The 23,846-nt window shown below is 34.4% G+C and overlaps 1 protein-coding gene across 1 annotated transcript; it reads left to right on the top strand.

Annotated features, from left to right (window-relative positions):
- Positions 1-10,744: 10,744 nt before the first annotated feature.
- LOC128219466 (von Willebrand factor D and EGF domain-containing protein-like) lies at positions 10,745-13,299 on the top strand. The gene is made up of 4 exons (XM_052927277.1): positions 10,745-10,970; positions 12,083-12,168; positions 12,465-12,528; positions 13,078-13,299. Exons 1-4 carry the CDS (start codon positions 10,761-10,763, stop codon positions 13,297-13,299), a joined length of 582 nt encoding a protein of 193 aa, XP_052783237.1. The 5' UTR covers positions 10,745-10,760.
- Positions 13,300-23,846: the final 10,547 nt, after the last annotated feature.

Genomic DNA, 23,846 nt, shown 5'->3' with positions numbered 1-23,846 from the left:
GGTAAACACTATGAACTGTTACCAGCGCGTGTGGCTATACCATAGGTACGTCATGGGTTTTACCGACACTCTTAAAATAAACCGCAAATCGTTTAAACTCGTGAATTTCCGGTATTGGTTTTGTATTTTTAATTGGTTCAAGGAAAAGCGATCAATCGTCTATATGATCAAGATCATTACCAGATGTAAACAAATCAATATCAGACGTAAACAAACAATGTCGCGATTTGAAGAAATGCACAAAAATATAAATAATCAGGTAATAAAACAGTTGTTGCACGGGCATATGTGTAACAGTCAAACTGTTGTCCCGAGTTGGAGGGAATGATATCCATACTGTTGCCCTCGGCATATCGGCCACGGGGCAACAGTTCAGATGTCATCCTCTCTACCTCGAGACCACAGTTTTGACTGTTACACAAATGTCCATGCAAAAATTGTATATTGTTATACGACAATAATAAAAATGCTTCCGCTTTATTTGCAAATGCCTCTATTCTTAGGATGCGGGCAGCCTGAATATCTCAATTACGGAAGCTTTGCTTTGTCTAATGGAACTTTATTTGGAGACAAAGTCGGCTACCTGTGCGACATTGGTTATACGCTTCAAGGCCCAGCTGTCAAAACGTGTACAGACAACGAGAAATGGGAACCAGTTCAGCCTAACCAATGTGAAATACAAGGTACAAACAGGAACGGACAGAAGTTATTTCTAATTTATTGAATGAAATTTGAAACACCCAAGGCTAATATATCTACTCTAATCAGATCTACTGTGGTCATGTAACCCCTGCCAAAGTCAACCAGACAATCAATAATATATCTGAAACAACTTGAATCTTTATTATATATTTAAGCGCTTGAATATCATATTAAATGTTCAGACAATATAAAGGACCTTGATCACATGACTTCGCCAAAATAAAGCATAAACAATAAAGTTCAAAAAAGTAATCTTATACTTACGTTAAGTATTCTTTCCATGATTCAAAACTTCAAATTCTAATAAAAATGGAATAACTGTATTTTTAATATTCATTTCAATTTTAGTCAAATTAACCTCATTTACGATTAAGTGCTGTTCTTTTAAATAACATGGTTCTTCCTGTGCAAAACGAAACACATTTACACTAAAGCTGCATATATTTAAACATATTTCGTAAAAAAATCATTTATTTTTGCAATCTGTCATAACAACATTATATTGTTTATCTTACTAAATGGTATAAACTTTTTATGGTCATGTTAATATTACTCATTGGTATACACCTTCCACGGTCATTCATATCTTACTCATTGGTATACACCTTCCATGGCCATGTATATCTTACTCATTGGTGTATGCTTTCCATGGCAATGTATATCTCACTCATCGGTATAAACCTTCAATGGTAATTTATATCTCACTCCTTGGTATGAACCTTCCATGGCCATGTATATGTGACTCATTGGTATAAACTTGGATATACTTATATGTCTGGCTCATTTTTTAAACCTTCCACAGTCATATATATCTTACTCATTGGTAAGAATCTTCCATTGTCATGTATATCTCGGTGTTTTTAGGAAAAATAGCACGTGGCAAGTATTTATTAAAAGTGCTATAGAATTAAATATGTTACATAATAATACTGTTTCACAAACTTTCAACTGAAGTCAATGATCTACATTTTTATACTTATATAATATGCGTCCTCAGATTCCTCTGCATTTGACAATAGACATAATATTTATTTGAATGTGTTTGATGGAATAAGTTAGCAATCAGGTTCACTGAATTGATATTTAAAACTAAACATGTGTCTATTTGTATATACAAGATAGCTCTCTTATTCGCTGTATACATACGCTTTATTTGCGGTCTGATTGACCTATATCGATATTAACAAAACTTAAGGTGGATTCTCTCTCTAGTATAAACCTTCCATTGTCATATATATCTCACTCCTTGGTATAAACATTCCATGACCATGTATTTTACTGATTAGAATAAACCTACCATGGTCATGTATATCTCACTCATTGGTATGTACCTTTCATGGCCATGTATACCTTTCTCATTGGTATAGACCTTCCATGGCCATGTATATCTGATTCATTGGTATATACCTTCTGAGGGCTAGTATATCTTACTCATTGGTATAACCCTTTAACGGGCATGTGTATCTTACTCATTGATATACACATTCCATTGTCATGTATATCTTATTCATTAGTATAAACCTTCCATGGTCGTTTATACCTCACTCACTGGTATATACCTTCTATAGGCTGGTATACCTTACTCATTGGTATAAACCTTTAATGGTCACGTGTATCTTACTCATTGGAATAAACCTTCCATTGTCATGTATATCTTACTCATTGGTATAAAATTTTCATGGTCATGTATATCTTACTCATTGGTATAAACCTTGCAGGGTCATGTATATTTCACTCATTGGTATAAGCTTTCCATTGTCGTGTATATCTCACTCATTGGTATAAAAATTCCATGGCCATGTATGTCTTACTCATTGGTATAAACCTTCCATGGTCATGTATATCTTACTCATTGGTATAAACCTTCCAACGTCATGTATATCTTACTCATTGATATAAATCATCCATGGTCATCTTAACTACATTTTAATACTTATATGATATGCGTCCTCAGATTCCTCTGCATTTCAAAGTAGACATAATCTTTATTTGAATGATTTTGATAGAATATCATAGTAATCAGATACACTGAATTAATATTTAAAACTAAACATCTGTCTATTTGTATATACATGATAGCTCTCTAATTCGCTGTATACAGCCGCTGTATTTGCGGTCTGATTGACCTCCATCGATATTTACAAAACTTAAGGTGGATTCTCTCCATATTGTTTTATTGTGTACAACCCCAAATTTGGCTAGCGTAAATATTATTTAAGATTAAACCTATAAAATGAGTTAAATTATTGTAGTGCAATCTGAGAAAGTATGTCATACGAATTGCCATTGATTGTTGATATATACAATGCTTGAAAAGCCTCGTCCCTTAATATGATTAATCCCCAAAAACAGACTAATGTAGTTCAATACAATGTCTTAGAAGTTAAAGTGGAGGATATGCGTCATTATAGAACCAAATATGGTTTGACCTTACTGAATGTATTAAATTCTTAACCCGATATGTCCATTATATAACATGTATTAGCAATTGCAAATTGCTCTTTTCCATCTGAAACAGACTGTGGAAGTCCTCCAGAAATTAGCAATGGAAACATGAAATTTAGTAATGGAACTGTTTTCGGGAGCAGTGTGACGTTTCAGTGTCAAAACGGGTACACGCTAGTTGGGACACAGGAAAAGAAGTGCTCGAGCCTTGGCATATGGCTACCGGAAAGGGAAACACAGTGCAACGTCTGCGGTATAATAGTTGTGTTGATAACCACCACACTACAGCTATCTACTTATTTTATTACTATAAAGAATTCGTACAGAGACAATGAAAACTACAGCGACAAGCCCTATTTTCAAACCTATTATCCCAGTTTCATAAACCCTGTCAAGAGGCAAGGGGTAAGGTCCAATTCAATCCTAAACGAGATATACACATCTAAAACAGACCACAAACGCATCGAAATAGCTATATCAATAAATGATGGTGCCACCGCCTTTAACCGCTTTGTGACTCCATTGTAATATGACTTTACGGGAGTTTTGAATTAGTTTACATGCTTTTAAACATACAAATAGCATGCATAAACACTCGCTGACATTTACCTGTTTGAATATTAAGTTTTTTTATTTGTGTTTTTATAGAGATTGATGACCTCTGCTCCGATATTAGATAGATTTATTTCGGCATAGGAAGCATATACATAGTTAACAACATAACATAGGATAAAATAATGAGCATTATTAAATACTATATCACATACGAGAAAACTATGACATACTGAATTAATATTTAAAACTAAACATCTGTCTATTTGTATATACATGATAGCTCTCTAATTCGCTGTATACAGCCGCTGTATTTGCGGTCTGATTGACCTCCATCGATATTTACAAAACTTAAGGTGGATTCTCTCCATATTGTTTTATTGTGTACAACCCCAAATTTGGCTAGCGTAAATATTATTTAAGATTAAACCTATAAAATGAGTTAAATTATTGTAGTGCAATCTGAGACGCTTCAGAGATTGATAATCTTCAATTACGGCTGATTGGTTATAACTTAACGTCGGATGAAAAACCGCTGTGTGACTACTATTTACAAGTTGGCTGGTATTCTATGCAGGATTACGTTGTTACGGAATCAGATATGAACTGTGGAACGGTACAACCATGGTGGAGATTAGGTTAATAATTTTAAACCATATAGTGATGGAGATGGTTTGTTTTAAAACCATTTTATTTAATTGTGAATGCAGTTATGGTAGTTTAATATGATCATGTTGGTTGTTTGTTGATTTATTGCTAAGTACTTACAGATTTATAAAGATATTTCTTTAAATTGTTGTACATTTAAGCTGTACGACGTTACACTATTCGCGTCTTGATTGTCAATTGTTCGTGTATTTCGATGCGATTATGCGATGAGACGTGTTACTGTATGTCTCTTGCTATCAGGTGAACTTCCATTAGATATTGGCACAATTGAGGTGTTAACAATGTGCAGAAGTACAGAGAACGGATCATGCGATGCCACAATGACAGCCCGAACGACTCGATGCAATGACGGAAACTACCTGTTCGAACTACAAGACACAAATGGGTGTCCAGAAGCCTATTGCTTGGGTATATGTTAATTTCAATATGCCATTCATACATTGAACGCCGGAGATATATATATATATTATGACTTTGTTGTATTGTGCATTCGTTCATTAAGCGCACAGCAGTAACGAATAATTTTATTCTGTTGCAGAAAAACGATCAACAACTGGAAAAAGTAAATACTTAACTTTTTTCATTATTTAATTTATGATACTCGTAAAACAAAAAATATTGTTTTTCTGTTACCTATTTATACCTGTAAATATAGTCCACAAACTTTTTCCTGTTAATTCACTTTTTATAGTGTTGCGTTTTTCATTTTTCCATGTTATTGTTAGTTACAGTAATGTGCCATGCATAGTAATGGTGTATTTGTCTATAATGGTGTACATGTTTTTCAGATTGCGACAATCTGAATGATCTGAGAGACGGGAAGATAGTTTATACCAATGGAACTATGTTTGAAAAGGTCGCATATTATAAATGTAACCCAGGTTATGAACCGGTTGGCACCCCTATAAGAACCTGTTCGGAGTTTGGTATTTGGCAACCACTTGAACAAGCGTTCTGTTTCCCGATAGGTCAGCTCAGTTTTGTGTTAGGATTTTAATCGAACCATTTCCCATCGATGTTTTTCGTTAGCAGTAATAGGTTTTCCAAAGTTAAACTAAACGTATAATACAATTTGGTAAAAAAAACATTTGAAATTTTGAGATTTTTTCTGTTTTATTTTATGTTAGAATGTGAAGAACTTAAACCACTTCACAACGGGTTTGTGAAACTTTCGAACGGGCGATCCTTCGGAAGCATTGCCACATCGATTTGTGAAAAGGGCTTTAAACTTTCAAATGCCGAATATAGGACTTGCTCTACAAATGGATCGTGGCAACCAGAACATGCTCCAGAATGTTTCCCTATAGGTATTTCTGGTTCAAATATATACATATATTGCAAATGCGTACTATGACATAACAGTTTTGCCATTTTCATATGAAAGAAATTTATTTTTCAAATTAAACGGCAAGACACATTCATGTTATATTATCAAATACTTCAGACTGTGGAAATGTAACATTCGTTGCCGGTGGCGTAGTGCACTATAATACGGGCACTTTGGTTGGAGACACCGTGTCATTTACCTGTGACACTGGTTATGATTGAATAGGCCCTTCAACAAAACAATGCGATTTCATCGGTTTATGGAAACCATTGGAAAAAGTCTCCTGCAGTCGTACACGTAATTTTGCTTCTTTTTTTCTTTTCTTTTTCTTTTTTGGAGGGAAGGACTTTAAAAAGGACATTGATTATTAATCAAGGACAAGTTTTCTTTTGCAATATTCTTTCTTAAGCAATAATAAAAGTTACATTTATCCAAACCTATGCTACGCGTTAATAGTGGGGGGTTTTCTTCATTCATGAACAATTTTTCATTTCAATAATTAAAACGCAAGTGCATATTCTTATATCATCTAAATGGCATGGTGTAAATGAAAAAAATCTCAATTTGTTTTCATACCTATACATCTGTTTATGAAATTAGTACAATATTACACTTTATGAAGCATTTATGTTATAAAAATGCCTCAAAAGTAATTAAATATAACCTAATACATTAAATATATACGTATCAAACATGTATTTTCCTGTCACTTGCATACAAAACGGTCCTTTCACAAGGTGCTATATAAATGGTAGTTTATAAGGATTGTTGGCCACGTGATCTTGATCAAAAGTCATTTGTTTATGTAGCGTTAAAAGCTGACTTATTTTCTATTCTGAAATGTCAGAGGAAAAGCACGAATAATGCTTCAAAATTCTATCAATATTCATCCCACAACCGACCTCAAAAATCCAACACCAGACAGTTAAATCACTCTGCATGATAATGACACTGGCCAGAAAATCTTCTTTTTCACTTATCCACCCGCAAATTCTAAACATGTGCAGCATTGAAAGGTTGTTAATCCCATTTCTGTGGTGAATGACACAAAATCAAACTTGCAACATAAATAAATTCTCCCTTTGCCGGTGCAGTTCTGAACATCTAACCCTTTATTATTTGATGTTACCATAAATCAAATCAATTGAACATGTGGCGATTGTTTTAAACACTTGATCTGTAACCATGACCTGTGTAGTTTGTGACTTTCCGAATAAATGTTACATGATTAGATACTGTTTGGTGACTGATCCACGTTTATGCACTTTGAATGTTTTGAATTGATAATAATGTATACAAATGCACATAGATCTACTTTGACTATAACCTTGTTGAATTAAATTGAATTAAATTGAACAGTTTTGAAAACTATTTTGGGCACATTTTAACTTGGGTAAAATAGTGTGCCAATGTCAACAGAGAAGAACAGCGGTCCCTCTTTCTTAAAGCAACAGGATAAATATGCACTAGGTTAATGCCGTGGAGAGACAATGTCAATCTGGTTCAGTTACGGAATTCATCCGCCTTGACAGATAACCTTTCTCCACCCCCGGCACTAAGCTAGTATTCTCAAATTATAAACCCCACTCATACTAAAACACAATATTAATTAAATAGCATTGGAAAAGACTGTTTAACCAGCGATACACTTTTTCCCCAGTCAGCAAGTTTTAACCATTGAGTATTGATTCATATGCACACAAATAAAATGTTGTTTTTTTTTTTGTTGTTTTTTTTTTGGGGGGGGGGGGTTAAAATAGCCAAACCCGTAGTATCAAAAGATAAGTTCACAAATTAAGTGTTGTGATGATATAGTACAGCTGTTTACAAACCCCTTCATGATGTACGGAGGGGGAAACGGTGTTGAATTAATTACAAATGAATTCATTTAAATCATATGTTAAAAATGTCATAGAGAGTTCTAATTCAACAAGATTTTTTTAAGAATTGAAAATATTGGATAACTGTATTTATTTTACAAATGTAATAAATGTATTTGATTTATAACGATGATATTTACGAAAGGCAAATTCACATAGATATTGTTCGAATTCCTTCTTCGTATTATATACTTGCTCATCGGACTTCATATTCCAGCTTAATTATATGTCTTTATTCATTTGATCTCTTTCCAGAATGCGCTCAGTTGCCAGTTTTGCCTAATGGAACTATCTCATTTTCAAACCAGGAATATTATGGAAGCATTGCAAGTTTCATGTGTGAAACAGGGTTTCTTCTTGTGGGAGTTGCTACACGAAAGTGTAATATAAAGGGACAATGGATACCAAACAACGTCTCCCAGTGTATTTCCAATTGTACGTAGATCTATTAGTTTTGACTTCTTATTTCGTATTTATTCCATACTAAGCAATCATAAATATACAATACAGGTCATGGCCATGTTTTTGCCCAGATGATTTTCATGTATAAATATATGATGAAAACTGAACTCTTTGAAATGACCATTTACAGCGAGAAGGTAAGGCCCCTACTCTCAATATCTTATTATGATACAAATTATAATGTATACTTATTTTGAGAATGAATTCAGTTGCCGAACAAACACAGTAACATCCACTGATATGAGAGTGAATTGTAGAAAATTGCAATTATTAAAAAGAAAACGTGCTTCCGACTGACTTTTTCTCCCACCTCAGATAAGTAGATCCATTAATTTAACTATGCTAGAAATTCTTATCTTGCCCACGGGCGAAGATAAAATGCCCGTATGGAACTTCTTTTAATGGTCACCACATTGTAATTACCTCCCTTGTTGAAGACTGTCGTCTGTAGCGCATCATGGAAACCTTGTCCGATGGCAATATTTAGAACGCTAGTTAATTATTTCTCGCTTCAAATGTCACCAGAAAACAGTTTTCACGCACCTATTAAGAAATAATGCTTCACTCTTCTTAGAACTATATAAAGACCGATCAGACCATTTACATACTCTGAATCACTGCGCGAATATCCATGACAACCACGAATCATTGCATATACGTACGCAATTATTTTCAATACGCACCAAAGAGTTCCGGCGAAAAAATACATTTTTACTTAATTTTGTTTAACTGAGGTGGGAGAAAAAGCATCTACCATAGGCGCTCGTGTAAGATAGGTTCATCCCGACCCACGCGCAGGGTGTTTTGCGGTAACTCGGTAAACCTCGTTTCCGCAAAACACCCTACGATTGGGTGGGAATGAACCTATCCTACACTCTCGGCCATGGAAGATACTTATAATCTTTATCTGTTGTCGATACAACTGAATTTGTTGCTCTGCGTTAACGTTTTGTTAGAAGCGAACGCTCCTATTTTTCATAGAAAAATCGTAGAAATACCCGATAACACTTTCTAATGAAGTCATGCTACATATAGCAACTCAAAAGCCTGCTTGTCATGAATATGACAACTTTCGGAAGACTGAAACAGGTATGTAAATTAGATCTAATTTTCGTGGATGCTTTCCTTACACTTGCATTAAGAATGAATGGTTAATATTGTTGTATCTTTATTCGGACGTTCGTCCAAATTGTTTGTAACGAATATATGTTGAACAATCATTAGATTATTGCGGCCTGAAGATGGAATTGAATTTCTGTTTCGCTTACCTTTCAAAGGCTTTAGCCCCCAAAAATATTTAAAAAAGTTTGATGCGTGTGTAGTATGTCTGTATTTAATCAATATCACTGCGATATCATTAAGTATAGTAGAAGTAGTAGTAGAATGTGTTATCAACTCAATAAATTATGCACATTATATGCATGTCGTAAAGTGTATATCATTGATTTTTATACAAGTTTGTCTTATTGATTTTCAGATTCATATGCGTCCCACCCTGGTATTGCATCTGTTCATCCACAAATTGCCTTTGAAGTGGAAAGTATTAAAGGAAGTCAGATGTTCAACTGTTTCTGTGATTTTATGCCAGCTGGACCAAACTACTACTATATTGTTACATGGTTCGTAACAAAAGAATCCCTTTTGACTAAATCAATTCACACGTCAGAGCCAATGCAAAATGCCTCTCAGTCTGATTTTCGATCTCATTCTCGACTCACGGAATATATGCTTGTCGCTGACAACGAGTGGAAACTTGGAACATCAGTGAGTTTTTTAACCGATAAATCATATTGGTATTGAGTATAACGTTTTTATAAACTGTTTAAATTAGAGTCGTTCAAATGATAAATGGTTTCTGCTTGTTTGAACATAGTATAATCACGTTCTGCAGATTGCTTGTTCAGTCACGGCGCGATTTACCCAATCAGGTCAAGATAGCCTGCCTGCAATTAGTCCTGAACGATGGACGGGAATCGAAGTAAGTTGCAGGGTGCTTATAACGTGTTTATAACTGAAGGGCGTGTCCATTTGAAATATACATCTTGATAAGCCCAGGTTTTGTCAATTTTCTTTATTAAACAAAGGTATATACTCTGTAACATTGTTGACCAGTGTGAACTATCAGTAATGATTTCAATTATGCTATCAATTTAATGTTATACGACTGTAAATGAAAAACTAAAATCCCCCACCATAGTCTAGTACTTTCGAAAATGTAGGGTTTACCCATTGAGAAATCATATATAAAGGTAATTATTTTTACCTGACTTTTTTATTTTTAGTCATATACATTTATTATTCTTGAAAGACCGATGTCAAACCTCGTTGATGTCTTTTTATTCGTATTTATATAAGATGTTCTGCAACTTTGTTTAAAGCAAATTTAACGTGATAGGCAAATTCTCACTTTGTCCCGTGTTTGTCTACATTAAAACGGCTGCCATCTTGTATTTCTTGATAAGTTCACTTCGGTCGACCGATGTCGAAGCTTAAAAATATCACTGGATCTAAAGTATAGTGAAATATTAATATTCTTGAAACATAAACAGTGATTTCATTATGACCTTTTGTTTTAGGTATTAGACAAAACAATATTACTTAGAGACTTGGAATATGTTGATGTTACTGTTCGGCTTATGATCCCGTTCACTTGCAACAATGAGGAACATGATTGTGATCTTCCACTTAAAATATTGATATCCGGGAATACCGACTCTTGCCAAATGCCAAATGTTGTGCAATTGAAGACTGAAAAGCTCGGATGCCGGTTGAATTTGAAAAACAGCGACATTAACAAACCACGGCGATTGAGATTTGCATTGCACCTTGGCAATAGCATTTATCCAATGCAACAAAATGCCATCATAAATTTTTACGTTGACTCTGCGGTATCCCAAATGCTTTTTAGAAACTACACTCTGGATCCTGTTCGGGTGCGTATACTTTATACAATAGATGACATACACCTGGATCATAAAAAACAAGAGTATAAGTATCTTCCACGGCCGCTCCTACAAGATAGGTTCATCCCAACCGAGTTACCGAGATTCAACAGAATACCTTGTTCAAGGGCTGGGATGATCCTACTTTACACGAGCGGCAATGTTCGTATCGATATGCGATAATTCATGGTTGTCATGGATATGCGCGCAGACTAGTATTTCACACCTATATCTATCCTTATTTCGAACTCGGTCATCTCATCATTTTTCAAACCATACGCCGAATGCACTATAGCATCGGCTTCAGGTGACAATGGAGCACAATTGGCGCTTGTTAAAGAATCAAATTGAACATGCGTATGTTACAAACATCGATGTCACAAAATAAGCGATCGATTTGGGTGATGTAGTGATGTATATAATTGCTGGTTAACACAACCTGAATATCGTTTGAAAATGTCACATCAGATTCGATCTCTGCATTGCTCACTCGACCCGATACCGAACAATCTGGAGAGTGGCCCGGTAAACAAACCGGGAAGATACGATTTGCATACATGTGCTGTCATTTTGTTTCAAATGTTTAAAGTTACTTTAATCAAGAAGTATAATTAGTAATTATTTGTCATTTACTAAACAATAATTTAACAAACATGTATACGAAAGATCCCTCAAACCAAATGTATCGCATTGGTAACGTGTAACCGACATTGCAATCTTCACGACTTAATGTTTTACGTTATCTATAATGCTGTCATTTTCTGAAAATTGTTAGTACGAAATATCGCTATTCCGAAATAAATGTTTGAGTCCCTACGATTTTGGATTTAAGGTGATCAACTGTATTCATAAAATATGTGTTAGCTGTACATCACGAGTGTTAGTAGAACTGTAACACATTTAAACGTGAAATCACCCGGAAAACATACCTTCAGAGGAGTAAATGTTCCTCTGTATTTACATGAGTTTTTAGGGGCTCGACCATATCGTCACCCTAGTGCAATAAATCAATAATTGCATATACCCCTTCGTGTGTGTCTGATTATTAAGTATTGTTATTACACACTGCATAAAGCGGTCTACACAATTTGGTGTTTTTTCAGGTTATTTTATCATCAGACTCCTCTATTCTGCAACAGAAGCAGTGTTACTCAAACAATGACCCACACATGAAAACGTTTGACGGGATGTAAGTAAAGTTAATTCAAATTCGTAACAAATACGCTTTTAACGTTAAAATGGATGACATAAAAACAATGACGCAAAATGAATAAAGAAATAAATGTTTTTTATGCTATAAAGTATTGTAATTTCATCAAATTCGCCTAACATGAAATATATATATAAAATATTGTCTGCACCTGTTTATAAAAACCGATCGTTTTGTGCACATCAATATAATGTTGTTGTTTTTTCTGTTGTAAGAATGTGAAAGTTTAAACCGAACAAAGTTAAATACATCAAACAATATCCGACAAATTGCAGAACGTACGAAAACCAGAACGAAGACCGATTTTTGTTATACAAGAATCAGGCTTTCCAACAACAAGTATGTATAGGTATATTCGTCTCATAACAAAACAGACAACCTTCTTGTTTATAGTCCCTACCTTACTTTCATTTGATACCATTTCTAAAAAAGTGTCTGACCGTTTCTTTTTTGATTGTACATGTCTTATTCCGTTAAACTGTTCATTTGAACTTATCAAGCAGAACGATACACGACCGGTATGTGCATTGTATTTCTAAATGATAAAATATTGAGTTCATTTAGTACTAAGGTAACATTAAGAGTCTCATAAAGCAGATCATTTTTAAACAAACAACAACAGATCTAGTGTCTGATACTATAGAAACTAAGGGTATAAAGAACGAAGTACTTGAATAAAAGTTTGAAAACTACATTGAACAAAGTTTGCTTGCTACAAAATTCAGATGTAACTATTTAAATCTGATATTTCATAGCCTGAAGACTTATTAAAACATTGTACACAGTTTGAATTTGTTCATAAACTTGGGAAGAAATTTATAAGGGAGGGGCGAAATCAGCATTAATAACATAACATAATAACAACAATTATTTGGATGTTGCCTACAGATTCAAATTCAAACAACTCACTGCCTTGGAAGTGACGTGCCCGTGTTTTGTAACTGCGGCGTTATGATAAGTTCTGGGCGGGACATTTTCGTCGTTAACAATTGCGGAGGAAATGGAATCTGGGACGTTAGATTCCGGTCGTGTGTGGATGGTGTTCTTTACAACCGTGTAAACAAGTTATCTATATTCCATTTCCAGGTAAAATATAAAACAAATCATTGATTTATCAAACACCCGGTACCATAGAGAAAAAACACATACACAATGGAACAGTAACTGAGTTGATGAATTGAGTTTTACATGTGTAATGAGGCTACTGCACAGTAAAAAACTAACTTTATTTATTATATCGGTGCAGGTTACTTTTCCGTCGGGCACAATAGTGGACCTCTCATTACAAGAGAAGTTTGTTAACGTCGCAGTGTTTCCTTCATTGGCTGATCTCAACAATACTGAAGGATTATGTGGCCGGTTTGACGGTGACACGGTTAATGATCGTAACAAGCGGCCAGGATCTGTTGAAAATGACCCGGCGCTTAGTTGGAGGTAAGTGATATGAACATAAAGTTTGATTCTGTTATACGAATACGAATATGTAGCAATACTAGCAATTTTAATTTTACTGCAGACTCCTTGAGCATGAAGACCTGTTTGGTGAAAAGTATATTCTTGAACATGTTAACGAATCAATGAAACGGTGTTCATGCAATACGGAAGAGCCCGGTTTGAATTCTTGCACGCATGGTTCTGTGAAACTTTGCCAGTTTGAGCCATCATTTACTCAAAGTTGCAATTTTGCAATACGAAAAAGAAGATCGGTTTTGAACCATCAAATTGGCGATTACCATGGTTCATTGGGCGTTGGTTCTGTGAAACGAAACACAGGGAGTGGGCCATTAGCGAGACGTTTAGAAAAGGTTTGTTATACAATTTTTAAATACGCAAGTTCTAAATAATTTTCTTGTAGACAATAATTGGTATGCGTGCAATCGTTTAAAATAAAAAAAAAACGACATGGACACTTAGTTAATGTATAATTGCACCGTAGGAGAAATTTACGCAACAAACAAGAAACGATGCAAAACTACTTATCGTGTCTATATCTTTACGCAGTCTAGATATGAAATTACATTTGACCTTTTGACATACATAAGCTGTTTTGCTGGAATATTTATGTTGTTCTGCGTGCCATTTATTATGTTCGATGTGCCTAATTTCAGAGAAGCAGCCTACAAATTGTTAATTACGATCACGTCAGAGCAAGAGATCAGTGTTTGAAAGTGATTAACACGACCGCTTTTAGATTGTGTAAACAAGTTCCTGGAATGAACGTCGAAACCTTTATTGGCGATTGTGTATTAGATGTTGTGGTAAAGAAACATTTGAATTTACGGCTGTTTCGTATATCTATCAATTTGAAGGTTAAATACTGTCTTGTTCAAGTGATAACTTTTTTACCATTTACATAATTTTATTTCGTTTCAGAATACTAATAATGTTGAATGGGCCTTGATTCATCTCGAGTTAATAAAACAGAAATGCTTGTTTGACGTAAAGGTAAAACAACTTCCTCCGCAGTCCGCACTGGAGAACCTTACCATCGTACTGAATGATACGTTCATCGATTACACAGATAATCAGACATTGGCTGTTCATGAAGCATTCACCGAGGAATTTCTCAAAGAAATAATGGATGCAAGTTGTCCCTTGGAGTGTAATCAAAGAGGAATTTGCAATGAAGGTTAATATTTACTCCGTTATAAGTATGTTTTCAACCTGCAGAGAAATAACAATTACTTCGAATTAGAACTATATTCTTAGAAAATTTCGATTTTTTTATATTATATTAAATTGTCTAGGTAATACATCTTTAAAGGGTCTTACTCATGTTCTACAGGGTCTGACATCGAATATTCAAATTGAGTATAAAATGATAACAAAATGTTTGTTTCAAAGGTAAAATATTACAAAAAAAACAATTAGAGCTTTACGGTTAATAATTATTGAAAATTGTGACTCTATTATATTATAAATATGCTCTATTTCGCCGAACACTTTCGGAACTTGAATGCTTTTAGGCTTTGATAAACATAACACTTTTATAAGTAATAAGTTATAATCTCTTTGATGTAAGTTTATAAAAGTAAGATTTTTTTTTATTTCTTCAGCATTTGAATTTCCATTACCAAATATAATGTGAACCAGACCTGTTGACGACATCGAGATAAAATCTACGAAAACAGTCACACAAAATCATTATAAATAGTCATGAATTTCTTTTCAGGTAAATGTGTTTGTGAAACTGGATTTACGGGTTTAGACTGTTCAACAATTACTTCCCTACCTCCGGATATTCTTGGTCTTCCGGATGATGGCCTGTGTGATGTGAGAAGAAGACGGTGTGAAAGAACGTCCGTGTTTGGCAATAACCTTGCTGATGGTATAAACTTCACATGCAGATTTAAGACCGTCAAAGTAAGTAAGCATTGTTGTTTACGACAAGACCAAAATGTTGACAGGTCCAGATGGTTATACATCTAGCTTATAAAGCGACAGTCGTTGGTTGAAGCCCCATATCAGGCGAAGTTTTCCTTGATTGTTCACCGTTACAAAAATGAAACCCAATTTAAATTTAAATGCACTTTTACATGGATTGGGCCAAAAAGAAAGAACTTTGAAGGGAATTCCACTGCTTATTTTGACAATATACATACGAAAGCCGATTTCGTGAGACTTTATCTAGAATAACATGAACTTGTCAGTATTTTAGACGTAGTGACTTTTTAAACGTTATTTTCAGTAATTTGTTTTGTTCCAGTTTTATTTATTTTGAAATTTAAAGGAAAGTACACTGATTAAAAGTTAATCTTTAAAATTCAAACTATGATTTTGAAAACAAACCATATTTTCTCCAAATTCAAAAATTGATATAATGTTCGGCCATCTTTTTTCGATTGTACGAGACTATATAACGAACTTAAGTGGAATTCGAAAAAAGAGCGTTAATTCAGTAGCATCCAACTGAAATATAATTCACTGCTTACAGTTCAGGAACACAGGTACCATAATATCGACAGAAAGTGTCTTCTTAACTAAGGCAAAGCTAAACACTTTTATGGAAGCCGAGTGTGGTGTAGATTCACGTTCCCTGCGGAAGAGAGAAGTTGAAAACGCAGACGAAGAACAAGAAGACATTCCTGCTCATGGTGTTCAAATATCATTAAGCAACGACGGACAGAGTTTCAGTGAGGACACTATGTTCATAACCTACGATTCGCGCTGCGTCGACTGTACTTTTCAAAATGGAGAAATCATGTGTTTGCCTAAGGTTTGTCATATCAGACATGATTCATCAAATATAACATGGAGTTTTGACTACCGGGCTTGTCCCTGTAACTGTCACTGTATTATGATAAGATTAAAATGTAGTTTGTTAACAATTAAAATTGTTCAAGGTGACCCAAACACTTATTCATACAGATGTGGATGCATGTGTGGTATGTCTATAGTGTTATGTGTGCGCGTTCTTGGGTGCGTTCGTGCGTGCATGTGTACGTGCGTTTGTGCATGCGTATTAAGTCTCATGTGTCTTTAACATGATCTTTGTTCTTGATGTTGTTTTGCAAAAGGGCATATTCCTGTGGTTTCCCTTGAATTAGCATTGTTTGGAATCGCATGCAACATTTTATAAAAAATAGGCATATTATCAAGTAATGCGACATGACATTTATTTTCAGCTTGGTTATTGTGTGCTGAACGGTAACTGTTATACAGATAGTGACATCATTAACTGTAGAAAATGTATTATTTATGAAGATGGAACATTTGCCTGGAAAACTACAGAAGGTAATTAAAACAAACTATAATGAGATGAGATACACGTCATATATATTGTACAATAGGTTATGTTCATATTAATAAATAAAGAAATATGATTGACGAATGAACAAGGTATTTATCCTTCATTGAAAAAATATTCTATCTATCAAGACATATTGACTTTATTTGATTGCACAAACTTGTTTGCACACGGATACAGAAACAGAAATTTACATTTTCCAACCTCTAAACCTCGATCCAATTTGCTGACGTCATTACATTTACGAAGGTACAAACATCTGTATATAGCGTTCTGAATGATGTGTATACCTACCGAAAGTGTATTCAGTTGTATCGTTAGGCGGTATTTTGATTTCTCTTGGGGTTTCTTCTATCTAATTGTGTCACCGTATTACTCTTATTTATGTAATTATTCAGTAGCATATTTTCTTGCTACTGTGTTTAGTACGCGAAAGCGTGATATTTACACTTAAATATTGAATCTCAAAGTGACATCAAATTAAGATTGTATTGCACGTCAAAGAGATCACGTCGGGTTCGATCTCTTTATGCAAACGCAGTGCAATTAGACATTGTGTCACACGGCATGTGTAACGTTTCGTTCAAAGATTCACAAAATATTGCTTGTGTTTCATGTTTTACATGGTCGTGTTTACTTGGTTGTATATATTTTTCTTTCATTGTATGGTGGTATTCACCCTAATTCAGGTACAAGTTCAAGACATGACACATCCTTTGGTAGTTCATATGATGAAACGTCATATAATCTATCAAATTTTCTGTGTAGTCCCCACTACCTTCCCCTTGTGCACTATAATATTCAAATTATTCTACCGAAACTTGAGAAATTGACTACTTAACTAACTTCCTTCGGTAGTTTTACCTTTTTATGGTGGTGGTGTCGCTTATAACAAAAATGGTATCAATTTTAAAAGACTTAACGATTCGAAGTTAAATGAGTTCGAGTATACTTATTTGGCTGTTCTTTCATCCTCTAAGCTCTGGTAATATTTACAGGAACCTCATTAAAGACTCTATAGGTACGTCGAGAGAAAGCGGCATTGGTGATGTTAGCATTACAGTTGATTACAATCAGAACACTTAAGTTGATAATTCAGCGCGAAAAATCAACTCATAATCGCGACAATTTGCTTAAGAAAAATAAATCTCAGATACACTTAACAGGAACTTCTCAAAAATATCGTCACGTCAAGTAGCGTCAACAACAAGGTTTTTCATGCTTTTCGGTAGTTTGTTGAAAATTAAAGATCGAACATATCCAGAAAAACTCGTCATTTGAAAATAGTGTATTGAATCAGATTCGCACTCTTCTTCGCATTAAGCTAGTTTCACCTTAAAACCCGAACAATTACGCACACTGTGTTTAAAAGAAACATCAAAGACGTGATTTTGAAGTAACGTTATTTTCGTAAAATCTTACACCTTTCTTGTGTGACGAACTAAAGTATCCTTTGTAATTCGATACAGGTTGCGGCGAACAGAAAACGACCATAATTAACAACTATGGAACTGCGGATGACGGAGCAAATATCGACCGGTCCTCAGTATATTAGCTGAGGTCATTGCGATTGTGGGCGTCATTGTAGATATCGTATTCATTGTATGCGTCAGGTAACTAAACGAAGATGTTAGAAATGCTTACATTATTGTTTCGTCAAATGTAGTTCTTCAGCATTTAGTTACAGTTTAACTGTTACAGATGCGCATTTATTTATATATGGAATATTTGAGTACGACGGTGTATGAACGAGAAGGCACAGTTAGTTAAGTCCTATTATTCATGCATTGACCAAATGTTGAAAAGCAAATTTCACTTCATCAATATTTATATTTTAGTCAAAATTTGGGAAACTTTTATAGAGAATCCAATAACAAGCCTGAACTATACCTTTTCGAAGATGATTGAATGGAGTATAAACTCGACTGTTTGAACAGCCGCTTTGCCAATGAAGTCACTTGTGTTATCAACATATTAAACATTTAACTGCAGTAAAATGTCATTTCACCAACCAAAAACATTGTTTTATTGACATATTTTTTTTTCGGGGTATAACTACAATCATGGGAATATGAAAACAATTGAATGAATATGGATTCCTCCGAAAAGCGCAATAGGGTCGTATTTGTATTAAGATAGTTGTAAAATATGATTGACTGAATCTGGGCATACCTTTATTTGTAATGTCTTTTGGTAATGTCTTACTCAATTAAAACAATGAAACAGCGACGGTAGGATATGCATGTTAGTTTCCGGATGCCTAAAGATCCGTTTATTAAAATAGTGTTTGAAATGCAATTTTTAGTTTTTGAAATAATTTAAACCACGTTCATATTTACCCAACCCTGATGTTTGTCTCAAGATATCGGTTGGAATAACATAAGAAAAGAGCTTGTCATTGAGCCTGGTTAATTGACACAACCCAATGAACCAGACCAACCTAAATTTTAAAATGGATTAACATATGGTTAAAGATCAAGAAAGTGTTATAACAGGAACTTTCTTCCATCACTGTGATGAATATTTTTATAGACACTCTACAGCTATGTACTATATTTTGAACAAGTCCTAGCAAATTGCCAAAGCAATCCAGTCAGTTTGAACTGTTCAAGCTCTAAAGGCTCTTCTCAATTTATTAGCATTACCCAAGTATCTTGCCGGTTCCGTCAAGGTTGTATCCAGGTTTTCCTAATAAATAATGAAATGATTGTGCGGATTTGTCTGCAAAGACTGTTGCAATCTTCATATAGACATTCGTGTTTTGGCATGTGATAGAATCGAAGAATTTACAACTCATATTCTAGTAAGATACATGAAGACGGTGGTCTATGACTGCGAACAGTTTTAGAAAAGGGTCTATAAAAGGAACTTTTAACCATCACTGTGATAGATAATCTATTGTTTCCCTTTGGTTGATATTCATGGAATAAAATGAAATTTATAAATGCGTTTTTGTCTTTATTTCCGATGCAGTAGGTCTGAAGATCAGCAAACTTATTCAGTGAGGTAAGACAATAGATAAAATACAGTGCAAAATAGAGCCCCAACCAAATCAGTTAATGAACACGCAATGTCATGAACATTTGAACACGCAAAGGTGATGAACATTTGTCCGATATTATTGAATAAAATGATACATGTACTAGTACTTAAACTCTTCTTCTATATTTCTGGACGAGTCGTCATGAAAATGCGGTATCATCACCACAGATAACTAGTGATATATAAGACAATTAATACAACACAGTGAACAATAGAGTCCCTTCCTTATCACCTAGTGAACACGCAATATTATGGATCAGTTATGTGTCAGTTGATGGTGTCACGAAACGATACGAACACAAATTTATTTAGTTCTTTCAGGTTTTTGAAAAGTTAGATAACGTAACTTTTTCCGATCACGGTGACTAATTTCATTTGTGAACATTTGGCAGATATTTATTGAATAAAATGTTACTAGGACTTAAATGATATTTTTCTTCCATATTTCTGGACGAGTAGGCATGAAAATGAGGTATCATCTACCAAGAAAGCTACTGATAGGCAAGACAATTAATAAAATACAGTGAACACAACTGTTTTAATCTAAAGGTACTGTATAAATCTAGAGTCAAATCCAGAGTCGTCGGTTGTGAACTCTGATGTTAAGCCCCTAGATTGATTTGTACAATATATAAAGAGATAGTTTTGAAGTGCAGAACCATGATGTCTTTTAAAGGAGAAACACAGTACTGGTGCCTACCCAGAAATGCAATCGAGACTGATTTATATCAGCGTAACGCTGTCTTCGCAATCGAGCTATAATAATTTAAATCAACCTTGCCAAACAAGAAATTATGATTCTACGGACCTCGGACCTCGGACACTGTCTTGATGAATTTTCAAATAATGATGCAAAATTATATCATATAGGTTCAATATTGTTTGTACTGTTAAACACAAATCTACAGTAAATGAATCATTTATGCTACTTAAGTGCGATTGGAATATGAATAGAATGGTGATTATCCCACGACAGGAAAACATATCAAAGCTGTATGTGTACAACAAAGGAATATTTCCATTAATTCCCAAAATATCTGTTATATTCCTTAACTGCCTAGCAGCTCCTATTTAGACTTTGTTCGATACGTTCATAAAAGCCTTAACCTATACCCTTCAAATGTTTCGATATCCTACCGTATGTTGTATTTTCAGTGTCGTTAGGGACGGAACAAACCCACTGGAAAATGGAAGCCTTCACGTAATTCGGTATGATACACTGCTTTTTACTCTGTCGTAGGTTTTACAGTAATACAGTATGGTATTGATAAAGTGTATTTTTGCAATAAAAGATAAGATGCGTAACCGTGTTTTGTTATCTCAAAATATATTAAATGGAATTTAGTTGGGTTGAATGTATCGTTGTGTTCGAACACCAAACCTTGTTTAACACGGTAGTTCATCTACTGAATTGATTCGCAGACACTCTACAGCACTAAAAATGTACTATATTTTGAACAAGTCCTAGCAAATTGCCAAAGCAATCCAGTCAGTTTGAACTGTTCAAGCTCTAAAGGCTCTTCTCAATTTATTAGCATTACCCAAGTATCTTACCGGTTCCGTCAGGGTTGTATCCAGGTTTTTCTAATAAATAATGAAATGATTGTGCGGATTTGTCTGCAAAGACTGTTGCAATCTTCATATAGACATTCGTGTTTTGGCATGTGATAGAATCGAAGAATTTACAACTCATATTCTAGTAAGATACATGAAGACTGTGGTCTATGACTGCGAACAGTTTTAGAAAAGGGTCTATAAAAGGAATTTTAAACCATCACTGTGATAGATAATCTATTGTTCCCCTTTGGTTGATATTCATGGAATAAAATGGAATTTATAAATGCTTTTTTGTCTTTATTTCCGATGCAGTAGGTCTGAAGATCAGCAAACTTATTCAGAGAGGTAAGACAATAGATAAAATACAGTGCAAAATAGAGCCCCAACCAAATCAGTTAATGAACACGCAATGTCATGGATCCGTTATGTATCAGGTGATGAACATTTGTCCGATATTATTGAATAAAATGATACATGTACTAGTACTTAAACTCTTCTTCTATATTTCTGGACGAGTCGTCATGAAAATGCGGTATCATCACCACAGATAACTAGTGATATATAAGACAATTAATACAACACAGTGAACAATAGAGTCCCTTCCTTATCACCTAGTGAACACGCCATGTTATGGATCAGTTATGTGTCACTTGATGGTGTCACGAAACGATACGAACACAAATTTATTTAGTTCTTTCAGGTTTTTGAAAAGTTAGATAACGTAACTTTTTCCGATCACGGTGACTAATTTCATTTGTGAACATTTGGCAGATATTTATTGAATAAAATGTTACTAAGACTTAAATGATATTTTTCTTCCATATTTCTGGACGAGTAGGCATGAAAATGAGGTATCATCACCCCAGAAAGCTACTGATAGGTAAGACAATTAATAAAATACAGTGAACGAAAAAACACAACTATTCTAATCTAAAAATACTGTATAAATCTAGAGTCAAATCCAAAATCCTAGGTTGTGAATTCTATTTGCTAAGCCCCATGATTGATTTGTACAACATATAAGGAGAGAGTTCACAGGTCTTGAAGTGCAAAACCATATTGTCATAGGCTTTCAAAGGAGAAACACAGTACTGGTGTCTACCCAGAAATGCAATCGAGACTGATTTATATCAGCGTGACGCTTTTTCGCAATCGAGCTAAAATAATTTAATTCAATCTTGCCGAACCCCGTTTATTAAGAAATTATGATTCTTAGTACCTCGGACACTGTCTTGATGAAATTGCATATTTTTCAATGTTTGTTTTAAGCAATTAAGAGCATGTTTTTATTTGAGTTTTGGTCAAAGACACCTATACCGATGCATACGCTACGCATTTGTCTGTGTTTGTAATTTTCTGAAGCCATTAACAACGTTTATTTTCAGCTAATTTAAACAAAATGTTGCAAAATTATATCAAATTTGTTCAATATTGTTTGTACTGTTTATAATTATTCATTTTCTTATAAAATAAAACACAAATCTACAGTAAATGAATCATTTATGTTACTTAAGTGCGATTGGAATATGAATAGAATGGTGAATATCCCACGACAGGAAAACATATTAAAGATGTATGTGTACAACAAAGGAATAATCCCATTAGTTTCCAAAATAGTTGTTATATTCCTTAACTGCCTAGCAGCTCATATTCAGACTAATTCGATACGTTCTTAAAACTTCAACCTTCAACTATACCCTTAATATGTTTCGATATCCTACCGTATGTTATATTTCCAATGGCGTTAGGGACGAAGCAAAACCACATGATTATGAAAGCCATCATGTAGTTGGGTATGATACACTGCTTTTTACTATGTCATAGGTTTACAGTAATACAGTATGGTATTAGTAAAGTGTATTGATGCAATAAAAGGTAAGATGCGTAACCGTGTTTTAATATCTCAAAATATATCAAATAGAATTTAGTTGAGTTGAATTTATCGTTATGTTTGAACACCAAACCTTGTTTAACACGGTAATTCATCTACGAAATCGATTCGCAGACACTCTAAAGCACTAAAATTGTACTATATTTTGAACAAGTCCTAGCAAACTGCCAAAGCATTCCGGTCAGTTTAAACAGTTCAAAACGCTTAAGGCTGTTCCCAATTTATTAGCATTACCCAAGTATCTTGGCGGTGCCGTCATGACTGTATCCAGGTGTTCTCAATAAATAATGAAATGATGGTGCGGATTTGATGTAAAAATTGGGCCCATTGTAATTATCTAGCCAAATTAAATACCATTTTTACGCTCGGTTAATACGATCAAACGATGCTTTGTACCGTTATATATATAACTTTTATTGT

The sequence above is a fragment of the Mya arenaria genome, chromosome 15 (assembly GCF_026914265.1).
Source record: "Mya arenaria isolate MELC-2E11 chromosome 15, ASM2691426v1".
Classification (NCBI taxonomy): domain Eukaryota; kingdom Metazoa; phylum Mollusca; class Bivalvia; order Myida; family Myidae; genus Mya; species Mya arenaria.
Note: the sequence above shows the minus strand (reverse complement) of the source record. Positions and strands in the feature narration are given on the sequence as shown.